The 17340-nt window shown below is 37.5% G+C and overlaps 2 protein-coding genes across 4 annotated transcripts; both read right to left on the reverse strand.

Annotated features, from left to right (window-relative positions):
- Positions 1-1188: 1188 nt before the first annotated feature.
- rad21l1 (RAD21 cohesin complex component like 1) lies at positions 1189-12131 on the reverse strand. 3 transcript variants are annotated; one of them, XM_022670631.2, is made up of 14 exons: positions 11847-12131; positions 9663-9865; positions 9369-9498; positions 8628-8727; positions 8423-8526; positions 8233-8337; positions 7917-8021; positions 7418-7528; positions 6608-6837; positions 5702-5798; positions 4625-4773; positions 4111-4221; positions 3340-3414; positions 1189-2008 (listed from the first exon to the last, which is right to left on the reverse strand). In XM_022670631.2, exons 2-14 carry the CDS (start codon positions 9807-9809, stop codon positions 1820-1822), a joined length of 1653 nt encoding a protein of 550 aa, XP_022526352.2. In that variant the 5' UTR covers positions 9810-9865; positions 11847-12131; the 3' UTR covers positions 1189-1819. The 3 variants fall into 3 exon arrangements, with proteins under 3 accessions (XP_022526352.2, XP_022526351.2, XP_049342141.1); XM_022670630.2 differs by having other exon boundaries at positions 3340-3417; XM_049486184.1 differs by lacking the exon at positions 11847-12131 and having other exon boundaries at positions 3340-3417; positions 9663-9887.
- Positions 12132-13163: 1032 nt separating this feature from the next.
- Positions 13164-17139, reverse strand: LOC103032512 (neurotensin receptor type 1-like). Its single transcript, XM_007238046.4, has 4 exons — positions 16362-17139; positions 15419-15605; positions 15150-15234; positions 13164-14223 (listed from the first exon to the last, which is right to left on the reverse strand). The coding sequence occupies exons 1-4, from the start codon at positions 17040-17042 to the stop codon at positions 13944-13946; spliced, it is 1233 nt and encodes a 410-aa protein (XP_007238108.3). The 5' UTR covers positions 17043-17139; the 3' UTR covers positions 13164-13943.
- Between the last annotated feature and the right edge of the window lie 201 nt (positions 17140-17340).

A 17340-nucleotide genomic window follows, 5' to 3' on the forward strand; every position in this document is an offset into this window, starting at 1 on the left:
TGTGAGCCTAAACCCAATTTAAACAAGACATTTTTTAAGTAAGCAGAACGTTAAAACTGAGAAGACTGAATGAACAAAATCCTTTCAGAATCATGTAAATTACCAGTGCAACACTGAAGAAGCATAGATCTACTATTTAAGAACCAGTTCATTAAGAACCGATCTCTCTGTCTACTCTAATACAATTAATGTCTAAGAATATAAAACACTTTTTGAACAAATACTTAAAAAAAAACATAAAACAGCAATAAGGCACTGCTTACTCATTTAACAGAAATAGACCAAAAACAATACATAACTTATAATGACAAATTAACAATGTTTAAGAATACAAAATACATTAATTTAAAAATAAATAAATAAAATATTTCTGATTTTTCCACATTTTCTCTCAATTTGGTTATCCAATTGTCCCACCCCCTTTGTGGGACCCCTAGAAGGATGCGGACAAGCACACACCTCCTCCTGTAAAACATGAAAACTCTACTCAGGCAGGGACCTAAACGACTCTGGCACTGGGAGGCAAACATGCTAATATCTGAGGTGGATATTCGTAGGGTCAAATATAGAAAACCATAGGGCCAGATGTAGCCTATGGGCTGTACATTGCCCAGGTGTGATTTAGAGGGAAAACTACATAATTCAGTTATTAAAATGTAATGAAAGTCAGTTAGGTTTAAGAAATCTTAAACATAATCTTCAGGAATAATTTGCCTTCCAGTGACCTATATATATACACCTTCACCACAAATATACCAAATATTAATATCTCTGTCTTATATAAAAAAAAAACTTTATGTTGCATTTTTACTTAAAAATAGCAGCTTCTGAATTTTGATGATGCATTTCTGACTGTAACAGAAAGATAGGGGTCTCTTTTTGACAGGCACTGGAAAACTGTTACATTACTAGGAAAATTTTGCATGAGACTTCACAGAACTGCGTAATGCTGTGTCAAATCCTGTAATATAACCATAAATGCAATATAAGATCATGTAATGTTACTCTTAGATCACTTCCTTTTACATCAGAGGCTGGTTCTCCATCTTACAGCTTGTCAACGAATGCACATTTACCATGGACATTAAGCTCAAAAGACTATTTGTATTTATAATAGTGTAAAAGTAAATTACACTTCCCAACTGTAGTGGGAGCCCAGGAGCAAAAAATACCAATTCACACGTAATACTGCTTTTAAAAATATATTACTTATTTTGATAAACAAGAAAAACATTTTAACATTAACAGGTAGAATAATCTTAAATACAAAGTAATTAAATTCATAGAATATTAAACAACAAGCACACTGCATAAAAAACAGCTCCACGACAGAGAACAAACTGAAACATACATGTTTAAATATTTAACTTATTTTTTAAAAACTCATGGAGTCATATATAACCCAACAGAACTCTTGGTAATAAAATGTGAAGAGAAAATTCCAAACACCTTTCACACAGAACAGTGTTGTTCAAACACACTCAATTTCTCTTTATATATCTGGAAGAATTTTAGGTATTAAAGAATGCAAAAGCAGTAACGCAAAACCTAAGTCTAAATAAACCCATTTCATTTGTCATGTAGGTTCTGTTTTTTCCATGTTATGCGTGTCAATGTGTGGCCTAGTTGCACAAATCATTGTGTGAAATTCACTGCTAGGTATGGCAGCATGCTACAAGTGTCAGAAGTTAAGTCCAAAAAATGATGAAAATACATTTCATATAATTTATACTGACCTTTAGACCAGGTCTTCAAAGGTCCAGATGTTTAGTGCTTAGTCAATCCCCAAATATAAAGAGTCTATAAACTATAAACTGTCCTATAACTTGTGAAAAAGAGGTCCTGGTGTGGCGATTATGTCACTGTAGGGAGCTCTTTGGTGCAGTTCAAGGGCCTGTTGTTTCTTTAGCACCAAAAGACAGAATAAGATTGCTGCTGCTCTGGAGCGATTGCTTCCTTCAGCAAGAGCGTGAAAACTGAACACGGCTTCGGGACTGCTGTCCTGATTCTGGTATAAAATACAGATGGTGGTTAGGAGTTAAGACCACAATTAGGATACACACACACATCCACACATTTCCTTAGGCTAAAAGTTATCACACTAGCTACTCTTTCATTTTTAAACACAGCAAATTTGTAACACTTTAAAGGTTTGTTATAGAAATGCAGGCTATAGAAATTGAAATTGTCTGTAATGTTTAATAAACCATGCAAACGTAAATTGTGTGTACAAAATAGTACACTAATATTTAAAGTGCGTTTATTGGTATAAAAAGCCAACACAACAGAGAGGCACAATATATTGCCAAATGTTTGTGGACATTCCTTCTAATGTATGCATTCAACTATGTTAAATACCACCCAGTGCTGTGACAGATATGCCAATGCACATACACAGTTGTCTAGTCCTTCTATCGAAGTACTGCTAATACAATAGGACTGGAGTATTTGGAGTAGATGAAAATGAAACTGCTGGCACTATGACTAACGCCGAGAATAGCATTCACTAACACTCTATGCACCAAGTACAATCAAATCCTTACAGCAACAAAATAAAATGAGCTGATGTACTAATATTTTGTCCATTTAGTGTTTGTTGGCTCTGGTAAAAAAAAAACATAACACCTCTCTTTTTCAGGGAATGATGTCATTTAGAAAGGGGGTCTTACAGTAAAAGGTAGGCAGAAAGGCAAAGGAAACAGTTATTCACATCGTGCATGATGGAACAGCACTTTTGCCTGCCCCTAAATTTATGCCAGGGGGCCATTGATCTAAACCCAAGTTGTTCCCAGTGCAATGAGTTAGCTGCATATTGCTCCAGGTGTTATATAGGTTCTCTTTGCGCTAATCACTACTGACAATCTACTGAATGCAAGTTCATTGCCACAAATGAGCTAAACATAGAGGTATACTATAAAGATAACTGTGTGGGACTGGGTATGTATTTCAAGTCAAAGCTGATATTTCTACAATATAAAAAATAATAATTATTAAATTCTGTGCACTTTAGCCACAAGTGAATGTGGTTAAAGTCCACATGTGAAGAACAAGCGCTAAGCAGTATCACTACTTTTAAATTCCAGCTATTTGAACTGCTAGGCAAAAAACAGTATTACAGCTAGAGTGTGCATCTGACTGAAGAGGAAACTGATAACATCTAGTGTGTTGATTAAGTGTCTGTTATCTGCAGCAGTCTTCCAACAGCTCATTTTAATTCCCTTTTCTCATAATCCTCCTTCCTCTCACACTTAAACCCTTGCCTTTAGCTGCTTTCTATGACAGGTCTAATATTGATCAAAGTCATGCTACCAGTGATGCCTGTAGATAGGCCTAACTTACTCTAAGGGCCTGGAGGAGATTCTTGGCACGACTGGTCATTCTCTTCTCCTCTCTGTCTTGGGTGTCTGAAGCAGACTGCTGAAACAAAAGGGACAGAAGGAGCAGGGAAAAAAAGCAATGGAGTGCATGTGTGCCTGTGTTTCTTTGAGAAAGGGGAAAAGCCAATGTATTTGAGAGCATCAGTTGTAAAGTTGCGAAGAGGTAGAGTTGGTGTACAGTGAATAGCCCTATTTGAGTAATGTTCTAATCCATATTATGGCAAAAACTACTCAACTAAATAAAGAAAAAACAAGATGCGAAGGTCAATCAAGCTGAAAATAAAGAAAATTCAAAATCTTTAAAAGTAATCTTTAGTGCAGTTGCAAAGACCATCAAAAACGTTATGATTAAACTGGCTCTCATCAGGACCACCCCCAAAAAAGGAAGACCAAGACTTACCTATGTTGCAAGGGGTAAGTTCATAAGAGTTCCCAGCCTCAGAACCATAAGTTAACAGCATCCCAGATAAGAGCAACCTAAATGCTTCACATTCTGGTTTGGAGTATTTTGGCTTGTTTAACACTTTGGTTGGTTTATTACATGATTCCTTACGTGTTCCTTCATTGTATGGATGACTTCAGTATTAATGTAAGAAAACATTGAATGAGAAGGTGTGTCCAAACTTGATTGATCCAGTATGTAAATAATGATTTTTACAAAGGAACCACTAAGAAAATTCACCTGATTTTTAAAAACAAACAGAGAAGTATGTGTTTATATATTAAGCACTACCTGTGTTTGCACTTGTGTTTGTGGGGTTTCCCTCGACACTCCATATGGATGTGCCAGCATGGATTCATCAGAGAGTGGCTCAGGATATGACACCTCCAACCGGCTCTCGTCCTGAAGGCAAGAAAAAGAAAAGGAAGGAAAGTGAAAGACATTTCAAAAATAGCCTGGTAGAAACAGAATGAGGTAGGAGTGGGAGGTTGTGATAAAGAGAGCAGGAGAGACAGTGAGTGAGTGAATAAGCAGAAAGGGTAGGGGGCTTAAAAAGCAGAGAATAGCAGAGGAGGAAAGGACACAGGTGAGTAGTAGGCGGACAGCTAAATGATTAGATGTTACCCAGTGAAGGATGCAATTCAGAGCAAGCTGTATAGAAAGTATGGACGGCCACAATATTATTCAACAGATTTTGATGCCCAGATTAAAAGTGCTCCCAAGCCAAAACAAAAAAATATATCTACAAATATGCATGTAAACATGAAATGAACCAGGTTAGTTTGCATGTGCGCACAGTCCTTACACTGGCATTGTTCCAGGACTGCGGAGGCTCTAAGTGGGTGATAGAGGGCTCTATAAAGCTGCCTGCTTCTGGTACTCTGTCTGGATCCATAGTCTCCTGCAATAAGCTTAACTCCTCCACCGTAAGCAAAATATTGTTCTCAGTGTCAGCTACATATGCACGTTCACACATACACACACAGGAAAAATAAAAAATTAACATTGCTGCCTGAATGCACGTCTATGTTTTGTTTCATATAATAAGAAAAGAAATATAATATGAAAATATAATATAACAATAAAGAAAATAAAAAAATGGAAATAAAGTTGCATGCACTGACATTCCAACAGTCATTAAAAAACAGTATGTAAAACAAAGTGTTATTTCAGGAGACAGTTAACACTCCTAAAGCCACAGTATCAAGTGTACTGGGAATATATTAAAGAAGGCATTAACGCCCACAGTGGACAGTACAGTGAGTGATAATAATCGTGACTGGCGACATCTCGCTAGAATTGTACATGCAATCAAACATGTGTCTCTGACAGACATCACATCAGCATAGTAGGGCTGCAACTAATGATTATTTAGTTTATTTAATTTTCAATAATTTTTTTGATTAGTCGATTAGCCAGCGATTATTTCTGCCATCTCTAAAAACAATAGAAACAGCAAAACATTTAAGATTTAAATGGCATTTAAATATCTGAATAATCTGTAGTGTTTGGGCACTTCTGGACAAACTAAGTTGATTGTAAACTGTGTGAGCAAACCATTTACCCATCTCCAATTGTGCTTTTGTCCCCAGCACTTTGTGTAATGCGGTACTGTAACAAATTAACGATTAGTTGACAATGACATTTGTAGTCGACAAATTTAAATAATCGATATTGTCGATTTTAACGACTAATCATTGCAGCCCTACAGCATAGCAAAATTCACTGCACATAAAACCAGTCCATGCCCCATGGCATGTCAGTGAATGATAAGCAGGATGATCCCTTCAATCAGAACTCCATTACTCTCATTCAGCGGTTTTAGGCATACAGCTATAAAATTGTGTGTGTGTGTGTGAGTAAGAGAGAAAGGGAGAGATACCCTCTCTCCCCTGCTCCCTCATCTCCTCTGGGTTTTGCTCCTCCTCTGCTTTGCCAGTTGCCCCCCGTCTCCCAGGAAACACATCTCTGAGGATCAGCTGGAAGAAATGAAAGAGAGAAGGACATTTAGCCAGTGTGCACCAGCCACAGTGCAAGACTGACTGAGTAATTACACAGAAAGCCCTATTTGACAAACTAATGATAGCTTGCACTTTTCTTGGGGGTTGACAACGGACAGATTAAGCAGGCCAATATGTACAGCCATAAATGCCTGTACCTGTACTGAAACAATACAACAACACAAGCTGTGTCCAGAACGACATAGGTGTACTGGTGAGTGGTTTTAAATGCAGCAACAATCTTAATACTGTCAAAATAGCACAAACATTTATATTTTCCCCCAATTTGATTTTCCAGTAACATGTTCTCTTTTTTTGTTTGTATTTGATTTTACTTTATTTTTATAGAGTCTATTTTAAACTTCCATTTGCATCCCTGAACTCCTGCTCTGTGTGAGCTGCATATTTAGTCATCCAACAATCCTAAATTGTGTTTCAGGAAGCCATTACCTAGGGACTCAATCAGGAAGAAACGCATCCTACCATCTCTTTTTGCTTTTACCAATTACAACTTTAAAATGCTTTCAACCCTGCTTAACTGTGAGGTCCTGCCCAAGCTAATGAGTGTGTTGTACTCAGTAAGAGTTGTAGAGCACACATTCTTGTGTGGGTAGATATTGAGTAGTGCTGCATTATGCTTGCTGATTGCTAGTAACACAGGACCCCAAACCCATGGGTGTATTCAATCATCTGCAGCCTTAGTGCTCTTCCATTTAAACCCACTTTGTCATTACAGGACATCAAGCTAGTTCTAAAACAGTCCTAATGTGTGTGAGTGCACATATTACCTTCTGTAAGCCAGTGTGTATGACTGGAACACAGAAATGTGAGAACAGATAATCCACTCCTCCTTTCTCCTTCCAGTCCATGAGTTGGCGTGTAGGTGGTGCAATGTCCAGCGAAGTCAAGATGTCCGAGGTGTTGGCTAGCTGGGCTCTGATAGCTTCATTAGAAAGCTCCTTAGACTGATCCACTACCAGCTTCCTCTTTCTGCTGCCCCTCTTCCTTTCGGAAGTAGCTGAAAATAATAATCAAGTTGTATTTTATATTAGAAAAATTATCTTTGTTTTTTATACCACATTACATTAAAATTACCACAGTATTTTTTAACATTATCATTTTCTATATTAAACTTATTTTTATTTTATAAGGATCATAAGCTATTCAAAATCAAAATATTGTCTTGTTGTCAATTTGGTAAGATGCCTCCCAACATAGAATTCAGCTCCCCTTCTAGTGCATGTCCATCCATCATGCAGCAGAATGAACATAACAGATTACCATCATATTCCTTTTAATTCTGTTTATTAATTATGATTAACTATGTGCAATTGTAATTATATGTGGATCTGTAGACACAGGAATCGTGAGGAATGTGTCATACTGTTGCGTGACACATAAGCAAAATTTTGGTCCAGGCCATGGTTCGCAGTACCTTTTACATTTGCTATTTTAGTTTGGACCAAACAGGTGAACCATGCCCACATTTACCACTGCAGACATTTTATCCAGTTCCCAGAGGACTAAAAAAAAAAAACACCCAAGAAACCTTTTGCATAACAATTTAAAAACATTATATCCTTGAGGTTGATGCTTACGTGTGGCTGCCACCGGTTCGAGTGCAAATCCTTCATTTGTGTTGTCCAGAAGTGTTGTCTCATTCATGGTAGGTGTTTCTGTCAAAGGAATTAGAACGGCAGGCTCTTGCACTGCAACAGTACAAAAAAAAATAGAAAAAGCAAATAAAACTTTCAAAAGAAATTAGATTTTGTTGATTTATTTTATGTTTCTGGTCAGATGGACTGGTGGAGTGGGCTACTATCAAGGTCATCCTTTCAGCGCTGTAATACACAAAAATACCACAATGGGGAGCCATAACATCACTAATTCACAGACCTGCACGGCTTATCAAGAACGGATAACTTTTGAGTTCTAATGCCTGAGAGCCAGTGTCCAGAACTGTTTGGAAATTTCACTTTTTAAAATACTCTAAACTAAACCAGGCAAAATCAAATGAATGTATAGAAGTTGCATGATCAGTACATATAAAAAAATAAAACAGGTTAAAATAAGTCTAATGCAAATTACACTAAATACCTGTGGAATTGATAGCAGTTGGTGGGGGTGTTGCCGGGAGCTCATTAGACAAATTGTCCTCTGAGTCATTCAACAGAGAATTCTCATTTGCATTCATGATGAAATCTGAAATCAGACAATTTATGCCACATTTCAAACTTGAGATCAATATAGGCATACTGCATATGAAATGTTTTATGAAACTGAACATTTCCACTGTGTTTATTTCTGCCATTTATTTTAATTAAAAACAAGAACAAAAACACAAAAATCCATAGAATTATTTCAATACTGATTTTACAAAAACAAATCATCTGTGTGCAGAGAGAAACCTTACCAACAAGATCAAAAGCCATCCCCTCATCACCAAAACCGTCACCAGTTGTACCAAGAGTGTTTAAACTCATATCAAACAGACCCTGATGAGACTGGGCATCATCTCCTATATTGGAGAAAAAACAAAGGTGCATCCTTACAGTTAAACAACTTTGCATATACATTTCCTCATGATGCTTGTAATCTCTTACCCATATCATCCATAGAGAGAAAACTGTTCCCAAAGTTTTCTTTAAGAGTTATTTCCTCTGTGCGACACTGATTCAATGAGAAGTGATCTACAACGTCAATGGTGCTGGAAAATAAATAACACACACAAATATACATTGTGTAGAGCAGAGTGATGTGAAAGTGTAAACAAATCTCATTTAATAAAATATTAGGGGCAGGGGGTACTTGAGATCAGGTAGCTGTAAATCAAAGTCAGAAAATTCCTCTGGCAGGGTAATGGCCTTAAACATAGCCTCCATCCCTTCATTAGGCAGATCAGTCTGTCCTGTAACAACAGAGCACAAATTACTATGCTTTAAAGATTTGGAATATGTCTTGATTTGACCTATATTTACTGTTAAATTCTGAATTAATTTGTTGTTAATTCTTAGAGAATTTTTCTCACCTTCTCATTTCCTATGAGTTTTTTGTATAATAAATAAGATTATAGCAATACTGTGCAGCCATCACTCACCAATGTTTTTGGCATCCCAACTTAACATTTTCTTCTCCATCTAATTCATTTTATGTCTGGTTTTAAAAACACAGTGGGTTAAGCTAACTGCCATACCCTTCTTTCTAAAATTAATTCAATTCAATTTAACACAATATTATCTGTAGGGTGTACCCTCAATAGTCTAACCCTTTTTCACTGGTAACAATGTCACTACTAGCAACAGTAATCCAGACGAGGCTTTAATTGCATCCAAGGTGGAAGGTATGTGTAATTATTAGTACAACACACAATAAACTGAAACAAAGGGCCAATCAGTTTTGGAAAGGACACAAAATTATTGAGCAGTCGCTTCCAAGAACGATGATATATGTAAATATTCTAAAATTTAATGTGTTTAAGACAATACTGAGACAGCTATTTGTGCATAAACTGACTCTTTGTTCACAGTTCCAATATGCAGATATAATTACCTGGTCGAAAAGCAACTTTGATTTTAACCACAGCATCATTGCAGTCAGCAAGGAGATACTTGGCTTTCCTATAATAGATCCGCACAACACCCAAGAGCAGATGACCTGAAGTCCGCAGACCAATTGTTACCTGTCAGCAAAGCACAGAGAAACCCACATATACCATATAAACGTTTTTGTCTATTAGTAGCCTGTCAAAAACTACTTTCTTGTTCTATAATATTTTCTAAACAGAACCTAAATGTTTTAAATATTGAATTTATTTCACCTTATACAAAGTGCAAAATACAATACCTGAGGAGAAATGATATCGTAGACAGTATTCTCTAGGTTGCACTCAAATACATGGGCTTTGGTTATCTTCTTTTCCCAATGGGCTGCAAGCCAGATTCTTGCTAGGGACCCTCGTTTGGAGGTGAAAAGGTGAGTGAAGAACTCCATCTTGAGAGGCAGGAGATATTCTCACTGCTCTTGCTCCTTGTGGATAATTTGTACACCTGGAAAAATGTCATCAGGACACTGACAGGCATTTTTTTTTTATAAAGCTTATTTTACTAAACAATCTTCAAAATCAGTGATATAGTTCAGAGAATTAGTATTCTCCTCATGGATTATTTCTATTTAAGGAATTTCTGTCATGTGGAAGGTGACATTCAGCACATTCAATGAACTGTCTGATGTAGCCAGGACTACAGATTGCAATCTACAATACATTTTCCAAACCAGAAGTGAAAATGTGGCTAGCAAGTAATACTGCTAGTCAGTAATATCACAGCAATCTAACCAGTTTAAATAGAACTTATATACAAAATATAAAAATATCATGTACTACAGGACTCTAAGAATGTACCACAGTCCTTTTAGGATGCAAATATAATAACATTGGACATTTCCTTGCATCCAGCATCCATCCTCATGCTCAAAAACAATTAGTAGGAATTAATTCTGCATAAATCCTTTTTGAGATCCTTTTGGGATCTTAATTCTGGTCCTGGAAGAAAACTGAGCTAGCTACTTTGCACGCTGTTAGGTTTAGACACCCAGTTAATCTCTAGCTGAGGTTAATTGGTTAATTAGTTGGATCAGGTGAGCTGGAACCTAGACCAACTCCTAATAGTGCAGTGGTACAACAGGACGTTGGTGACATGATTGAGAACCAGTGTTTTATTAAAAAAAATAGGGCACATGAGAAATGAGAGTGTCTAAGCCCCTCTGTTCATACCTGTCCAAGGCTGTACTCTGGTATACTGTACTCATTTGCTCACAATGCACCTGTTCTAAACACTGACCAACACATTATTAAGATGTTGTTAATTAAAGCACTTTTAATTAGCCACAGCCCCTAATCTAATTAGCAAATCTGTGTTAGCAAACTAGCTAACTAACCTAGTTAGCTAGCTAGGTAATGTTTGTGTTTTTCTCAAAAAGCAGTGTAAACATTTTCTTAGTTAACCTTAGCTATCTATTTAGCTAGTCACATTGCAAGGTTAGCTACTAAGCATGCTGTCACGTTTTTCTAACCCAAGCAGTTCTCCTCAAGGGGAGTTTGGTAGCAGAGGTTAATAGGTTAATTATTTGAAACAGGTGAGTTGGGACCAACTGGACCAACTCTAAATAGTGCAGTGGTACGCCAATCCTGTTGGTGTACAGAACCAACACATTAATAAGGTACTGTTAAATTACTAAGCTAAGCTAGCTAACTGTATTAGTTATAAGTTGCACAATTTCTTGGTGCTACATTTCTACATAATGTGTACAAATCAAATGTGCTGTATTAGCTAACTAACTAAGCTAGCTAGGCAGCTAATGTTTGCGTTTTACTCAAAAAGCAGTGTAAAAGTTTTTCTAGCAAATGTTAACTATTTAATTACCTAGTCACCTAGCTAACTACTTTGCATGCTGTCACGTTTCCCTAACACACCCAGTTCACCGAGGGAGAATTTGGTAGGTTAATTGGTAGGTTAATTGGTTAATTAGTTGGAACAGGTGTGTTAGGACCTGGGCTCTAAACTCTAGTGCAGTGATACTCCAGGGTTGGTAACAGGATTGAGAACCAGTGGTTTATTATGTTTGAACGTGAGAAATGAGAGCGTCTAACCCCCCATATACATATACTGGGCCATACTCAGGTAACGTTTTACTCACTAACACACCTGTTCTCAACACTGGTTTCAACATAAAGTGTAAAAACCTAATTAGCTGTGTTAGCTAGCTAGCTACGTAACCAAGCTCAAAAAGCAGTGTAAACGTTAGCTTACTAGCTACCTATTTAGTAAGCTAGGTTAGCTAACGCTAAGCTAGTTGGCTAACGAAGGTCAGCTTGTTAACTAACTGGTTAGCTAGTTAGCTAAGTTGGTGTATATATTTAAATTCCGTAACATTAATAAAAAACTAAGACTCTTGGCTTGAATACAGCGTCAGTAAGTTTTCCCTTCAGACCTTAATTCACTGTAGCGTCGTGTTTTACGTTTATTTTACCTTCCAGCTGTATTTTCTGTCCCGACAGGTTAGCCAGGTGAGCTAACACAGTGACCGGTTACCAGCTGCAGCTCGTGCATCCCGCCGCCGCTCCGGGCGCGAGGTCAGATCCTGATTAACTGAATTAAATCCCTACTCTGTTTACAGAGAGTTTTCTATTGAAACAGAGCTGGATTCTCCACAGTTCGTTTCAGTTTATGTTGAACATAAAGTTCACCTTCTCTTACAGGGTTAGTCACCATGTCAAACACTGCCCTCTAAATAAGAGAGAGGAGCTCAGTCAGGGTGAATAACAGACCCAAATCTATCTGTTTTTTTTTTAAACACCTTTATTACTGCATTAATATTACAACAAAAATGATGCAATAATAATGACAATAGAAATGTTCTTTATGAGATTTTTACTTTATTTAATAACATACAAAAAAAATAATTCTGCTTATAGAGCATGTAGTTATTTAAATTAAGTTACCTCTTCACATGGAAAAAATCTGTCATTGTAATGATAATATTAAGGCCATAACTTTAAAATAATGAATGAATAACTATAATTAAAACTGCTGAACAGTATTTTGGGTAAAAATGGACTGTAACAATTTTGCATTATATACTTTTATCTCATATAAATATGTATATATGTAAATTTGTATATCTTTCTATGGATCTATGTACATTTGTACCTATTAACATACAGCTTTTTACTATTACTATTGTTATCCTGTATATATATATTTTAAATATATAAAATGTTTTTTTAAGGGTCTCAGTCAGGGTAAATGATATAAATACAGTCTCCCTAGCAAAAACAAACAAAAAAGTGTCATGGCCAAAAGAAGATAAGAAAGAAGGTAATATGTGTTGACTCAGTGTGGTACTTTATCCCAAATGCAGTGTTAGCTGAAATAGGAATTTACATTTTTTATTAAAATGTGAATGTGCCTTGCAAGCCTTCTAGAAAATTATCTAGATTCCACCAACAAGCATTTTTGTACTAAACACAGCTATGTGCATTTTTACTCCTCTCTAATCATTTATTTTAAATAAGTGCAATGACGTTTTTAAACAAAATGTATTTGACTTATTTGGTAACAGTGGTAATTTACTTAAATATACTAAATTAATTAATAATAAAGAAAATGTGTACAACTTAGCATAAAGGATTAGGTAAGCAATATATAGCAAGTCTATCTGAAACTATATATGATATACTTATATTATATATGTGGCTGGTGAATATCCATCTTGTTTTATTAATATTTTAAATTATTAAATTAATCAGCTACAGCACAGCAGAGGCTGTCATTTACAGTGCAGTGTAAATGACAGGAGGCTACTTGTGTAAATGAAATGGAACATTAGTGTTAAATGATTCAAGAGACATGGTTTAAATAATAAAGAGACTTTATTTGGCTAAACGTAAAATCAAGTCAAGTCATCTTTATTTATATAGCACATTTTAGTGCCGATCAAGCTGACTTTTGAAGATAGCAAGTGATTTGGACACTCCTTTCAGCACCCTGGTTCCAGGACCCAAAATAATCTGGGTGTTTGTCTTCTGTGCATCCTAAGAGTTCAAGGTTCAAATTGAAGCAGGTAAGGGCTCTAGGTACAGATTCTGGTAGGGGAGCTGGACTATTTTTGGTTCTGTAGGCTAGTTTTATGTCTAACGCACACTTTTACTAGGAACCAGTGAAGACTCGAGGCGTGTTAAATTGCCTCATTTAGGACAAGAGTATGCGTACATCAACAACTGCAATACAGTCATGTTTGTTCTTCAGAAAAACAATGAAAGCTGAAAGACTATTTAATACAAAAACAGCATGTTTCAAATATGTATACTAACACAAAAAGGAAATACTGTAGATAACACCACACACAAAGTATAGGAATGCTTTCTGTGCTTATTTAAGAAACTATAGGTTCTGATAAGTAAGACTTGTAAAATGTAGTTTATTTAAAGTAAAGTCTTATAAATACTGATGCCATAAAATGTTAAATACAGTTAACCTACAGTCATTCTTGTGAGCTATTTTAGCTAAAGTACAAATAAATTCTCACACAATGGCTCCAAATGATATGAAATTCATATAATTCATATCAGTTAATAGTCTCCATCACATCCGTTGAGCTGATTGTGTGCTGGCTGTTGCAGGGTGTGGCCAAAGTTGTTAGAGCCTGATGAGGAAACTGCAGGCTCCTGTTATTTCCTTTCACCTTCAGCTTTCTTGAACTCCAGCAGAAGTAGCCAATGGTGGAGAAGAAAATCTGGCGGTAACTGGACGAGACTAGGTTATAAAGGATGGGGTTGATGGCTGAGCTCATGTAGAAAAGCACGTTGGTCACCATGTAGAAGTAGTGGTAAAAATCATACAGCGCACTGTGGAGAACACGTACAAGCAAATGTATTAATTGAGACTTGCTTGGTCAATTTGTACAATTATATTCAAGTAGAAATGGCACAATACCAATTTATCTTTTACAATCATAGGAGTGAAATATCTCTGTTCACTTCTATCACAAAGTTTTGAAGCCAAACTATTGTTTTATCTGTGTAACCAAGTGGCTTATTAATGTGGGAGGAGCTAGAAAATAATGAATAATGAATAATATGAAGGATGCAAACCCTGATTTTTGACCTTGACCCCAGTCTGGTTATTATCTGCCGCAAATTTAAAAGTTGCATAGTGCATTGAACTTACAAAGAATTAGACATAGGCCTATCATAGAAACATTTTATAGACAATATATTAGAAATAAGAAACAATTGTAGTAAACAATACTATTCTTGTTTTAAGACTACTAACAGACTGATATTATGATAGCAGATTAATTAAACCCATGCCATTATTGAATTACTGGTAATACCAGAACTGGCTAAAATGTTATCACATGTAAACAAACATGTAAGTAAACACTTATTGAGGTCATTTCCATATAATGTTCAATAAGTTAGTAATGTAATTATTTTGACAGGCCTTTTGAGCAGGATAAAACCTGTACTTTAGTCAGCCACAAGAGGGGGTAAGAGATGTTTTGGCTTCACTTTTCAACTGCTTTTGACCAGAAAATTTATACATTGTACATCAGTGTTTCTCAACTGGTGGGCCGTGACCCAAAAGCCTAGGTTGCAGCTGTGGCAGGCTGCACATCCTGGCTGTTATGCCACAAAAGGCTGTTCCTTCCAGGTTACCCACAGTTCTAGTGAAAATGAAACCTCCAGTACAGAGTATGATTTATAATGCTATACATGCAATAGTCCGTACTGGTTCATATGTAGTGTGATGCGTCCAATAAAGCACTTACCTCGTCCATTCTGTGACATAACAGAACATTAGGCGACGTGCATGGTATGGCAACCAGCACACCACAAAGGCAATAACCAACACACCTGTTAACCAAAAGAAAATATATAAAAAAATGTATATAAGTCAACAGCTTTTATACACTCATGAGCTATAACATTAAAACATCTTGCCTTATACTGTGCATGTCACCCATGTGTTGCCAAAATGATAAAAATGGCTTGTTAGAGATGTTGTGGTTTGAGTTCATAATATAAATTGTATGCTTACGTAGGACTTTAACTCCATGGCGAAGTGAGCGCATGCGACCGCTCTCAATTTTGATACAACTTGTTGTTTGGTAGCTGTAGGTAGGGAGCAAGGTCTCATTGGGTATTTGCTGGAGTTGTCGTCCAATTAGTCCATTCATTGTGGAGATGACCAGCATTGGCACAGCAAATGAGAGTAGAGCATTCACCTGTGAGAGAAACTCAGGAGTAAGAGATCTGTCTACATGCAAATATAGTTAAAGATGTTTTATATCGGTCATATAAGTTACATCATCACTAAGCATCAAACACTTGACACTTGTTACACTAAATTAGGAAACTCTAGCATATGCATATGCTTCTGATGTACGTATGAGTAGATGTGCAGATCCCATAGGTCCCATGTTTTTAAACATGTACACGTGTACATTGTACAGTGCCCTTTAGGCGCCTTTACAATGGAACAAAATTGACATTCCCAATTACCTTTTCGATTAAAAAAAACGTAAAGTTATTTCTTTCTCTTCCTAGATTGGCCATAAAGACAATTTTACCATGTGTAGGATCCTGTCGAACATCCTGAGTCTGTCACAGTTTAAAATACTTGAATAATATTTTACCAAAAAAAGGAAAAAACTTGTACTACAGAATATGATACTGATTAAATATTTTTCTTTTTATATTTTTTTCAGTCAGCTCTATGGGGTAGCTGTGCTGAACTTCTTAAGAGGTAAATATTTATATACAGTGAATAGCCCTATTTGAGTAATATTCTAATCCATATTATGGCAAGAACTACTTGTAAACTACAAGCAAAGAAAATAAAACGTAGGTCAGTCAATTCGAACAATTTCAAGAACTTTAAAAGTATTCTCAAGTCCTGTCGCAAATACCTTCAAAAACATTATGATGAAACTGGCTCTCATCAGGACCAACCCAGCAAAGTTAAACCGAAGTTCTCTCACCTGCAGGACGAGTTTGGCGGTGCTCGAGGACACGATGGTGGTGCAGATGCGCTCCTCCCCCACGTGCCTTTCCCCCATGGTGAAGAGCATCGGCGAGGCCAGCAGTAGCGACGCCGCCCACAGCGCGAGGATGACCCGGCGCGTGCGGCCGCGCGACAGCACGCTCTTGGCTCTTAGCGGGTGGCACAGCGCCACGTAGCGCTCCACGCTCAGACTGGTCACGCTCAGCGAGCTGGCGTACGCGCAGCCGTCCCGCAGCAGGTAGAAGCTCCTGCAGGCGGCCTGGCCGAACGCCCACGGGTGGTGGATCCAGATGAAGTTGTAGAGCTCCACCGGCATGCAGAGCGCGAGCACCAGCAGGTCGGACACGGCGAGGCTCGCGAGGTGGTAGTGCACAGCGCCCTGCAGGTGGCGCACTGCTCTCCGTCGGAAGAAGATGTAGAGCGCCGTGGAGTTCCCGAACAGCCCGAGCGCGAAGAGCAGCGCGTACAGCACGGTCACCGCCACCCGCGAGTACAGGTCCGTGTTCACATCCAGGTCCTGCTGCGGCCCCGCGCCCGTCGCGTTCACCAGCAGCGCGAGCGTGTAGTTCCCCCTGAACAGAGGCGCGTGCTGTAACGCGCGCGAGGGAAAGGAGGACAGTTCATCCCGCACGCGCTGCAAAGTCGCGTTTACAGTCATTGATGTTGATAGAGCGCGCGGTTTACGCGGCTGGGCTTTAGCATGATCTTTTTTGTGCTTCAGTTCCCTGACTGAGCAACAACTTTGTAGATAGACTTTATTGATGCTGAGGAGGGCGTGGGAGGGGGCGTGGTGGGAAAGTGCAGATAACAAAAAAAGGACAACCCCTGAAAACCATTAGAAAAATATATATTTTTCAATAATATAATGAATATAAGATGAAATCTTGGGTCCCTTATATAGTTCTAAGAGAATAGACCACTGAGGGTCTTAACAGAACTTAAGGAATTACTTAGGA

This window comes from Astyanax mexicanus, chromosome 12 (assembly GCF_023375975.1).
Source record: "Astyanax mexicanus isolate ESR-SI-001 chromosome 12, AstMex3_surface, whole genome shotgun sequence".
Classification (NCBI taxonomy): domain Eukaryota; kingdom Metazoa; phylum Chordata; class Actinopteri; order Characiformes; family Acestrorhamphidae; genus Astyanax; species Astyanax mexicanus.